Genomic DNA, 12,005 nt, shown 5'->3' on the forward strand with positions numbered 1-12,005 from the left:
ACAGTCCCCCTCCCTCCCATTTCCCGATGAGTTGCTCTTGCGCACGCACCGGGGGAGAGGTTTGACCCTGTTCCCGTGCCGTCCGGCGCGAGGGTTAGTGGGTAAAGCAAGATGGCGGCCGTGGCTCGCTGTTCTCGGGCTCCCCGCGGCCTCTTGTTGCCAAGGGCAGGTGAGTGTCACGGCCGGGGCCGGCGCGCCGTTCTTCCCCACGGGGCCGCGGGGAGCCAGGCTGCCCTTGCGTTTTCTGCCCGAGCCTGTGCGGTGCTATGCTAGCCGCCTGTCCGCTGGCCTCCCGTCTCTCAGCGCGGCGCCCTCGGAGTAGAGGTGGCTGAGGGAGCTGGCAGCGTCTGAAAAGCAACTGGTTAGAATAACTGTTTGCGGCAGAAATGGTCAGGTTTCTGCCTTCCTTCCTTTAGGGAACTGGGGTTTGTAGCTCAAAGGACCACATGGGATTGACTCAGGCTGCTGGCATAGCTGCACAGTAGGTTGTCTCACTGGGACTGTCAAAATCTCAGAAGGAGAAATGCTGTCCTGCAGGCTAAAAGGTTGGATTCTTTTTACAGTTTCTTAGGTGGCCTTGACATTTTGGCCATGATCTATAAGCATGCTTAAGTACCAAAGTTTTATTTAAAGCTTGTATTTGGGCTTTTGCCACCAAAGCAGGACTATGTTTTTGTTAAATTGATTCAGTACATGCCCCTCTGTTGGGTAGAGTGGGAGATGGCTAACAGTTGTTGGCTGATAAAGGTGAAGAAAGAATTTAGCGTATTTTAACTGGAGCAATGTGTCTTTTCAAGAAAAAAATGGTTCTGGTTTAATGTGAATATTGAGGTTTAATTCAAATCAGCATTCATAAGCTGCTTCAGGTATGGATAGTAAAATTTCCAATGACAAATAAATTGTAGTTGTCAAAGAAGATGAAATCCTACTGTTCTGGGGAAGGAACCTCTGAGCAAACCTGTGTTACATGGAAATGCAGACCTTTAAGAAGTGCTGCTCAGTCTGGAGATACTAACACGGGTTTTGAAAATTGTATGGCTCTGGTAAGTTATGTAGTCTGGAGTTAATAAGTGTTGTGTTTTGACAGGGTTCCGTGCTGTATGGAAGGTTGTGAAACAGTGTGAGGATGTCTCTAGCCTGCTTACTTTGAGTCTCATGGATATCTTAAAACTCAACTTTTTGTTGTAATAGAGTAGTTATTGGGCACCTAACCATAGATGGTGATATATTGTGACTGATCTTGTACGGTGATGGAACAAGAAAATGTGTACACCAGTAAAGACCTTACAGCATAAGGCAAGCAACAACAGATGTATACATACAGGTGGGAGAATACAAGAGAGTAATTGGATGTTATTTGTTAGTGTGACAGTGATATCCTGAAGAGCGTGCCATCAATAATTTTTGCAGAAATAACAGCAAAAAAGCCACAAAGTTGTTGAAAGACATGTAGAATTTTTTTCAGATTAACTTTCTTGTCCTTCTTACATGGGTTGATCTGTTTAATAGTAGTTTTTCAACAGGTGCTCACAGTGTACTAAAATCCTGTTGCTTTTAGGTTTTATATTGTAAGGCCTGAGATGTTCCTATCTAAAAGTAACAGAAATAGTGTTAATTCTGTTGGATAGATTACACAATATGGATAATGTGTAATTTTATTTTATGTTTTACAAACCTTTAGAAAGCGAAGTGTATGTAAGCAAAGTACTAAGAAGGAGTATGGGTCATCAAGCTTTTTCTTTTACCATCTCAGCATACCATGTAGCTTTTTTGCATACTTGAAGGAATCCTGCTGGTTATAAAGAACTCAGTAATTTTCCTGTGAGTCTGCTTTTCCTAAAAAATAAGTAACAAAACCCTAGTTATCAGAACACTAACGAAGGTAACAAGTTCATCCAACTCTCTCCCTCAGTGCTATCCTTTACACTTGCGCTTGTACTGAGCTTTGTTAATCTTCACTCTCCAGATACCCATTACATAGCTACAGGCTTTATTCTGTACAGAGTATTCCGTACACACTCCTGATCTCATTTGCAAGTTTGTACTGTTGTTTTAATTTAAAAGAATAAAGAAAAAAAGCAACACCCTGCTCCAAAAGTTTTTAATGGAAAAACCTATGGTATGGACTGTATGTTTGTGTAGCCTGTGTCAGATAATGTTGTAAGGACAGCGTGGTAATGTGTTTTAAGATGTGCCGTATTGGAAATCCTTTGAAATTACTGTCTTCACCTTTACTGTAATTCTGCAGAAGTATACACAAAGATTTTAGTGGGCATTGTTAAATTAACTGGGTGATAGAAAAAGCAGAGAGCAAAGATAGGTGGTGAATTACAGTGATGAGTTGGCGTATTCCTTAAAATTTCAGTTTGGAGTATTCTGAAGTTTAATATGAACATATTGTGCCACTTTCAAAACCGCATGTCAGGTTTTTAGATATTAGTTAGATATCACAGGAGTGTGTACCTCTATTAAACTCCAGATGTTTGACATCTGATGGTTTGTTTGTGTTTTTTTTTTAATGGGTGCTTATCATAGGCTGTATTTTCCTTCTTTCTCATAGTTAGTCTCAAGGTCTCTGCTTCCGTAACAGAAAGGCCCTGCATATCTGCCACTTTAAGACAGATACCATGCCCAGTTCAACTGTTCTGAGCTTGGACCTATTTTGTAGGAGAGTTGCTTTTTAGGAAGTCATACACCTACTTGAAGTTTGTGTAGGTAATATGTTATTTTGTCCTGTTTTTATCAGCTAACTGGAGTAGTTTCTAGGCATAGTATATTAATTTGATAAGTACAAGTATATATGTGTGATTGCTTTATTTAGTTAAATGGGTGTCAAACTACCTTTCAGGACAAAATTGGAGATGTGGTATCTTTTGTTATTCCAATTTGTGGGTATGGAGAGAGGAGGAATAGACGGACTTTTGGGTAGAGAAACACCTCCTTCAGGCACTGAAATCTTGTTGGATTTTCTGGTTTGAATTCTATCAGCTGATCTAACAAAACAGAATTTATGTCCAAACATACCCTGTCCTTTTTATCTTCTTAACATCATGACTACAACATTAGTGCCACTGTTCCTTTCTTTTTATGAGCATGGACACGTAGTAACGTTAAACACTTCTAATTTCAAAAATCTCTTAAAAGAGGTTTATTTCTTGCTTTTGGCTAACCTGGTTGGAGAGGACATGTTTCTTCTCTTCAAACACCCTATTGGAGCTACCTTGTCAACTTATGTCAATATCTTACTGATGTCCTATTTCTGTGGCTTTTAACTTTTCATAGCTCCTTGAGAAAAGAACAGCTTTGAGACAGTATTCTATGCATCATCGATCTGGCTCTTTGATCTCTTCATTTCCCTTCACTCCAAAGCTGTGATATAGGAGGATTGCTACCTTCTCCTCCAACGTTTGGGTCTGCTAAATTTAGACTGAGGTACTAAGTCTGGTTAGCTACACCTAGAGTGATTGTGAGGTCTTTGTCCTGCAGTTACCAGATCTGGGAGCAGGGTGTGGATGTACTTGGGTGGGACCTGTCTGTAGCAAGTATTCTTTGCCAAACTTTTGTGCTTCACCTTATACATCAAGTACTAATGCTAGTCAGTTAAGCTTTACTTGCTGTTTAGGAACGGATAACCTTAGTCTGCTCCTTTCGTGTCCTAGTTTGGTCTTTGACTTTTATGAGCAGCTCCCTCAAGCCTACTATCCTCTGACCTATCTCTGAAATAGCCTGGCAGGAGTCTTGACATGGGAAGTTTTGCGGAGGGAGATTACAGAAAACAGATCTGTAATGGGAAAAATGACGTTAACTATGGTTTAACACTGATAACTTTTAGCTCGTATCACATGCTCTCTCTCGTTTTGTGTTGTAGGCCCTGGCATTTCTGTGTTAGCTGCAGCACCATCTGTGTTGCAGCAGCGCTGCCAAGTTCATCATGCGGTGATCCCTCGTGGAAGAAGTGGACGATCCTCTGTTAGTGGCATCGTGGCCACGGTCTTTGGGGCTACAGGTTTTCTGGGACGATATGTTGTCAACCGTTTAGGTAATGTTCCCCAGGAGTACTAATTAAAAAAAATTAAGTGTTTAACAAAGCTCTAGTTTTCCCTCAGGTTGTAGGATAATCTAGAAATATCTGGCATTTTTGGATCTTAAAAGTGAAGAGGTGTGTTGTGTGATACTTTCATAGTGTTTGGTCTATTAAAGTGCCAAGATGTGACAATTAGTAAAAACTATTTTAATCTATGAGATTTAGAAGCTTTAGAACATGGTTAAAATCATTAAATAAGTCTCCTTAAGTTTCTCCTTCAAATACTACTTTTTCCAGTCTGTAAAATGCCAATCTGAGGAGAGGTGCAGCACATACTTGATTCTTCTGGTTTTGGCCTCCTTAGGACATTTTACTAAAATGTTTGCAGGAATTTGGTTGGAATTCTTTATAATGCCCCTTTGAATTTGAGTTTTAGAAAATAACTCCTTTTTTTCCTTCTCTCCATGCAACTTTAAAAAATGCAAATATCCTTAGATGTGACACATTTTTAGGTATTGTACTATTTTATAGCACACACTGTGATTTTTCTTTTTTTTGTTGTTTGTTAGCAGCTTATACTGTTTATCTTACAAGCTTCTGCATTTTGTCTTAGAAGCTCAACTATTCAAGTATGTCCCTGCTTAAGAATTCCAGTGACGTAGATTCAAAAACTGACTTCTGTGCTACTTTCAGCTTTGCAGATAACTGTTCAGGATATCTGTGTGTATTTGTTGTGCTTTAATGCCAGGGAAAAAAAGGAAGCTTTATATATTCAGAGATTGATCTCCCTAAGGTTACATAGTAGCTTGAGACAAATGAAACTTCTTTTGAATGCTTAGGTCGCATTGGATCTCAAGTAATCATACCCTATCGCTGTGATCAGTATGACCTCATGTATCTGCGACCGATGGGTGACCTGGGGCAACTTCTCTTCTTGGTAAGTCTAGCTTTGGCTCTAGATCAAATACAATACCATTGCTATACAAGGAAGTCTGTTAATCATTCTCAAAGTCAGAACTCCAGCTATTGTTTAGCCTCTAAATGGAAATGGTGTGAAAGATCTTTCTTTGATTATGCCTATTTACACATTATCTCATCGTTTTCCCATTTGATGCTCTGGTTACAGGAGTGGGACTGTAAGGACAAAGACTCTATCCGAAGAGCCGTGGAACACAGCAATGTGGTCATTAATCTTGTTGGAAAGGAATGGGAAACAAAGTAATTCTTTTTTTCTTTTTTTTTCCCCAGCTATATATAGATAGATTTGTGCCAGGTATTGGACGTTGTAGCAACATGTTACAGCATGTGTACAGTATGCAGCGATGCTGACATTATTCTTGGCTTCTATGAAAAGACAAAACTGAAATTTTGCATATAAAAGTTCTTACATTTCTTTAAATGATTAACTGGAATATTGATTATGATCTGCTCTTGAAAAGTGCATTCTTTCTATAAGTTTCTAGTGTACGGCTTTTGTTCCGTCAGAGTTCAATGTACGGCTTTCATACACCTTACAGATGTTTGCTGGATGCCTTCCTATAGCTGACAGAGGTTCGCCAGTTTCTGTGAGCTCGTATTTACATTGTTACAGAATTGGGTTTTTGTCCTTTGGCATCATCACTTTTGGCATAGTGATGAATTGTAGCCTACTAGAATAAGCTTATGATCGAGCTTTTCCTATTCTCTGATAAATGTTAATAAACAGGAATAGCTGATGGAGAGTCCCTAAGATTATGATTAATAGCGTCATTCCTTGATAGAATTTTGGCACAGACACCATTAGCTACATAAGCATTTTTTGGTAATAATTTTTAAAAAACAGTTCCTTTTTGAAATCCATTTTTAAAATCCCGTATTTATTTTAGGTTAAAAATACCTGTAATAGCCTGGTTTTTTTTGCATGTGTGCAATTCTGTCCTTTATTTAAAAAAACTTTATTTAAAGCCTTGTGCAGAACTTCCAGACAAAAACTCATTAGTTGTGTAATTTGCCTTTATACGGTACATAATTTTGCTATTGTAGTAGACAGAAACAAATGCAGATATCAGTTTTATCTGCATTTACAAGCCTAATGCCTTTGCTCTTTTTTTTTGTGAGCAGCTATTTGGTGTTGTGTTCTCAAATTGTACAATTATTTTTCCTAAAATAGTGTGTCTGTTGGCAAGCACCTACTTCAGCTGCTTCTTGTCTAGTCAAATATCATACATAACTTCTGGGAGATGCTTTGATTTTGCATTCAAATTTGTAGGGGTACTTTCTTTTTCTGATAGTCACTTAATTCCTTGTCCCACTGTTGGAGTCTATAACACAGTGTAGTTGGGGAAGGACCCACTCAACCTAAATTAACTTTGGCCTTGTGCATCTGACAAAGTTTTTGGTTCTTTTTATATCTTCTTCAGACTTTGGGATAACGTAAAAATGTAGAAACCAACCTGTCAGGATTGTTTTGCGCTGTTACTAAATTATGAACGTAAATGTTCAAACTCCTATTTCTGTCAGAACAGAAGAAATTGCTTCGTAATGTGGGAGTGAGGGAAGAAAAGAAAGTCTGTACAGTTGGACCAAGGACAATGTAATCTCTTTTTAACTTTCAGATAGGTATTTCGTGTGTACTTTCCCCCCTTTAGAATTTCTGGACTCTTATGAAAAGCATGATTTATATAAGGGAGGGTTTCTTTGTTACTGAAAGGAAGTATGACAATAACAACAAAAAGTTTCATTCTAGTTAAAAAACCCCAAACCTTGTCACTCTGGTCAGTTTCAACAGATTCAAAAGCAGAGGAGTCTTGGTACATGTTAAGGACTTTTGGATGTTCCAAAACCTACCACTGTATTGCACAAATGTTCTTATGTATTTTATCTACCATGTTGGTATCGATGGTGGTGCTGGAACCCTGAGATAATTCTATGGGCTGTTAAACATGAGGACAGACTAACCATTGTAATCATCCCAAAGTCTATGAAAAACTTAAGCAGGGGGGGAAAAAAAAAAGAGTAAGATTAGAAATAGAGATCAGTCAAAAACAAGTAAAGCCTGCCATTAAATACTTTCCTTTTTGCCTAGCACTCGTGTACAGTCTCATCTGTGTATACTATGTTGTTTGAAAACTCCATAGTTACAGGAGGGATGTTGTTCGTTCTTGTGTGTTTCTAAAATCTATTTTTGTGAGTAGAACAGGAGTGATGGTTCCCAGGATCAGATTAGTTATTGAAGGCTCAAAAATAACTTTATTTTTAAGGCTTTCTTTAGACTCCAGTGGGATCTGAAGAGCTGTGGGAGTAGATAAGGACAGAGAGAGAGAGAGACATGGACATCTGGACAAGATGTTTGTTACACAAAGCAAATAGAAATGACGGAGCAGGGTGCTTACAAGGACACTATAAAAACATGAGAAGCCAATTCTCCCGCTTGTATTCTTGGGATAGTTGGAAAGAATTTTGGGATTGTTGCCAGCCTATAATGTCAGTTCTGCTTGGAGACAGAGCTTCTGTATTGTTCTTGATCAGATGCCAAACGAGATTACAGTTGAAGCCCCCTAATTTAGGCCCCTTGGATGCCATAAAATGAGTAGAGGTGTTCTTTCTGCATGCTTCTCCTTGAAGTCCCTTATAGCTGCTATGAAATGGTTCTATCTGTTCTGTAAATGTAAAATTTCCCATTTACATAAGCACCTATGAGTTCTTTGGTCTGTTTTTGTCAACTTTCCCAATGCCTAGCATCTGCTGTAACTTAGGCTGCTCAGAATTTTTGAGCTCCTTTGTAGTGTAATTGAGTGCATCAAATCAAGTCACATTTTGAACAGGTGTTGTAAAAAGACAGCTTTCCTCAGATTTCAAGGTGCGGCACTTCTCTTGAAAACAGATTTTTTTTTTTTTTTTTCTTTTTTTTTACTTGGGAAGAGTTTCTGGTTTGTCACAGACAAGTAGGCAAGAGGATTTTTCGTACTGATTTAGTCTTAACAGGTGAAAAAGCACAGTACCATTGCTGTAATTGAAGCTTACTGTTGCATTTCACTTACATCACATTTTTATTATATGAAGAGTCCCTCATGAAGGGAAACTTCTAACAAATAGCGTCAAGATAGGTTTTTTTGAAATATATTCAAGTAATATGTAATGATTGCTATTAGTTGATAGGGAACCCCTGTTTATTGTTCTTAAATTAAAATTTGTTTTTTGCCTTGTTTTAGAAACTTCAGTTTTGAAGATGAATTTGTAAATATTCCTAAAAGTATTGCACAGATAACTAGGGAAGCTGGTGTGGAAACACTCATTCATATCTCTCACCTGAATGCTAGCATGAAGAGTCCTTCCAAATACCTCAGGAGTAAAGTAAGTCTGGAAACCGTTTGAATATATTTTCAGAGCTTACTCCCCACCCCATCCCCACCCCCCCGCCCCGGGTCTGTTTGAAGGAAATCAGTGTATGAATTTACTATTGAATGTTTTCTGCAGCTGAGGAATTTTTGAGTTAATGTGCTTATTGGAGCTAAAAATCCTCCTTAATATTTCATATGCTTTGCAGGGAAGTAGATTTTGTATTCCTGAAAACTCATCCTTTCTTCTATCCTTGAATATCTTTGCATCTAAAATTGGTATCATTAAGAAAGAGAAACTAGTTTGTTGGTTTGGAATCTGGTATCAGGCATAACATCTAAGGCTGGAATGACCTAGCAAAGTAGTTGATGCCAAAATGCAAAGACGGATGAGTATCATGATCACAGGCCCTTGGAGAGTGGGATTGTTACCTGCTCTTGTAGCAAAAAAAAAAAATCTCATTTTGGTATCCTATTATTTTTTCCTTATTAGGAGCTATAATTTTCTATTACTGATTTTCTCTTTTTAATACAGCTACTGGGCCAGTTTCAGCTATTTTTGTTTTGTTTGAGCTCACTTTACTCTGCCTTGTCTTTAGTATAAAATCTTTTTAAAACCAGGGTTAAAATTTGGTAGCTCTCAATGCGTCACAACCCTATAGGATAGTTAGGCCTTACTCTATTGGCCAGTCCCATGTGGAAAGTAGATAGCTACCACTGAAATTTCTAATGGTACTTAAGCAGTTCTTGGAGTGTTCTGATAATGAAGTAATAAACCTTCTGTTTTCTTACAAGCTCTGGTCTGATATAAGCAAAAGGAGTACTTAGGTTGGGTTTCTTCCTTTTTGAACTTTGTCACTTTAAATTTATGTCACTTCACTAGTGAGACTGTATAGTATCTCAAATAGAAGAAATGATCTACATATTTATGGGACTTTTGGGATGGTCTGAGAGACCTTTATCTTAGCATAGCATCTCAAAGATCAAATGACTTGGATGAAAATAATTTTTGTGTTACTATGGTGTCATTTCTTTCAGTGCTGTAGTCAGGATGCATTAAGTTCTGAAAAGGCGTCGTCTTCTGGTCTGTTCAGAATGGATCTAATGGGTGTGTTTGTTTTAATTGAATGATAGGCTGTTGGAGAGAAAGCAGTGAAGGAAGAATTTCCAGATGCTATAATTTTGAAGCCCTCTGAGATGTTTGGGAGAGAGGACCGATTTCTCAATCATTACGCAAGTATGTACTCTTGAAATAAAAAACCGTGTATGATTTGTATACCTGTCCGTAGAGAACAGAAGGAAAATGTGACTTCTTTTGAAAAGCAGAGAGGTATGTTTTTATCAGGAAGGTACTGTATTTTGGTAGCTGATAGTGTGTAATGGGAAACATAATAAATATTCATTTCATGACTGAATTCTTTCTGAATCTAGTTAGACTTTGTGGTTTGAGGTTTTTTTTTTTTTTTGAGTTGGGGAGGTGTACTATTGTGGTAGTTTTTGGTTCCGTTTTTTTAAAAGATTTTTTTTTAATAACTATTTTTAAAGAACTTTTTTTTTTAAAGGTTGTTCTGAGCTAAAGACTGGTCATCTTAACCCTCAGAGTAGTTTACCCGGAAAGTAATTTTTTCAAGTTGGTAATACTCCAATGTAAAAATTGACCTGAGTTGTTCTGGGCTCAGAAGCAACAATAATGACTCTGATGTATCACCAGCAAAATTGCTCAAAAGGATAGAGTGGAATCTGTTTCTGTCTTGCAAAGTTGAGATATCTCTGAACCACTCTAAACAGTAAATACAGTCTTCCCATCACTGTTGTTAAGAAAACTAAATGTGCCTTGAAAAGTGCTACTAGAATTGGATGGTAATTCCCTTTTTTTTTAAGTTAAGTCAGTTTTAAGAAGAAATACACACTCAGTGTATTCAAAATGTATTGGTTATTTGCTTACTGAAAGGATTCACAGATTTTATTCTTAAGTTATTTATGTGTCTTTGTCAGACATGCGCTGGTTTGGTGGTGTGCCTCTTATTTCTCTGGGCAAAAAAACAGTGAAGCAACCGGTATATGTAAGTTTTCAATACAACAAGACAATCCTGAATACCCTGTATATGTGTTGTTTTTTTCTTTTCCCCCTGTAAATCACTTCTGAAAGAGGACTGTGTGCATGCATTCCTGTTTTCTATTGATAATTGTCTGAATTTTTCTCACAGGTGGTTGATGTAGCAAAGGCAATTATTAATGCAATTAAGGATCCTGATGCTAAAGGAAAAACATATGCCTTGGCTGGGTAGGTTACTTTTCTGATTCTAATTAACTGAAGTACTTCTTTTTGGTGTCATTTTTTGGCATGCTGCACAGTACATTTAATTTCTCTATCCATGCACACAGTTTGAGCTGCAATAAATTCCACCTCCTTTTTGGGAGGAAAAATGACTCAAGCTGTTATTGTGAGTACTCTGAAAATCCTAGTTTGGGCCTCATTGCATTTAATGTTATGTATGTGCACACAAAGAAATAGGCAGTCTTGGGAAACTTGCTAGACGACATAGGTTTGGAGAAAATTCTGCAAAAGTTGTGTGTAAACCACTTAGAATTTAAATGGGTAGAGACAGTGGATCTCTCGGAGTATTTTTGTGTACAAAAGCTCCAAGCCAGAATAGGTCATTAGCATTAAGAATAAACAATGTGGCAAATGCCAAGGTAATGGGTCCATGTTTTGATACTGTAACATAGCACTGGAACTGGTCTTCATCCAGTATATGTGGTAAAAGGAACATTAGATTGATGGATAAAGAAAACAGTTGCTAATTAGTCAAGATACAACTGATGCTGAACAGCTCTCTTTTTCCTGTTGCATGCATATCTCTGTCTTACCCCGTTATACACTAAAAATGTGCATAGTATCTGTATTTTGCAAAAGGTTTTTCTAAGATTACATTGTTTTTCCATGTTTGTTTTGTGACGCCATTGCAGTGACAGCCCTTTATTCCCATAGTGCAGAGATCGTTGCTGGTTCATCTTGTGTGATGTCACTTTCTTCAGTGCTGTAACTGAGGTGTTGAAGAAGATGCTATCCTGGCAGCTAGGCTAGGTGTGCTGTATGCTGGTGTTCTGGAAAAGGCAGCAAGCAGCCCTTCAACTTCTTTTGGATCACGCTGAGGAACTTCTGCTCAAAAACTAGCAGAATAAGAGAGAGAAGCTAGCAATGGTCTAAAAGGACTACTAACAGCAACAATAAGGTTATTAAGTAACTTGAAGTTGCTTTCAGATCACAGGGATGATATGAAGCATCACACTAAAGAACAAGTGGAAACAAATGACAAACAGCCATTCAAAACCACTTTTTTTATCAAAGAGAATAGAAATTACCCTTTGAGTGACTATTTTATCTCTTGGGGGCAAACTTGAAGATGTGGCAGGTGGCTTTGGATATATATTGACCCAAAAGTAGGGAGAGGTGCCTATTTTTAGTTTCATCACTGTCTCAGCAGAAGCAACTGCTGCAACTGCAGGAGGAGTTGAGAATTGCACACTAAATAGAACCCTATTTGCAGCCAAATGGAAGGGCAATTGGCTAAACTTTGAACGTTACGGTTTCTAAGTCTCATTTTTTGGCAATTTACAGAAGGCCAGGAGTTCAGTGCCCAGGTTTCAGATGCAGGGATGCA

The 12,005-nt window shown here is 38.1% G+C and overlaps 1 protein-coding gene across 1 annotated transcript in view; it reads left to right on the forward strand.

Annotated features, from left to right (window-relative positions):
- Positions 1–97: 97 nt before the first annotated feature.
- Positions 98–12,005, forward strand: part of NDUFA9 (NADH dehydrogenase (ubiquinone) 1 alpha subcomplex, 9, 39kDa) — a 19,077-nt gene continuing 7,169 nt past the window's right edge. Inside the window, exons 1-8 of the mRNA XM_010287162.1 lie at positions 98–169; positions 3,869–4,039; positions 4,864–4,961; positions 5,151–5,242; positions 8,215–8,356; positions 9,475–9,577; positions 10,336–10,403; positions 10,548–10,624. Of these exons, the coding sequence (XP_010285464.1) occupies positions 112–169; positions 3,869–4,039; positions 4,864–4,961; positions 5,151–5,242; positions 8,215–8,356; positions 9,475–9,577; positions 10,336–10,403; positions 10,548–10,624 (809 nt within the window). The 5' untranslated portion in view covers positions 98–111. The remainder of the gene's footprint in view (positions 170–3,868; positions 4,040–4,863; positions 4,962–5,150; positions 5,243–8,214; positions 8,357–9,474; positions 9,578–10,335; positions 10,404–10,547; positions 10,625–12,005) is intronic.

This window comes from Phaethon lepturus, unplaced genomic scaffold (assembly GCF_000687285.1).
Source record: "Phaethon lepturus isolate BGI_N335 unplaced genomic scaffold, ASM68728v1 scaffold1785, whole genome shotgun sequence".
Taxonomy (NCBI): Eukaryota; Metazoa; Chordata; class Aves; order Phaethontiformes; family Phaethontidae; genus Phaethon; species Phaethon lepturus.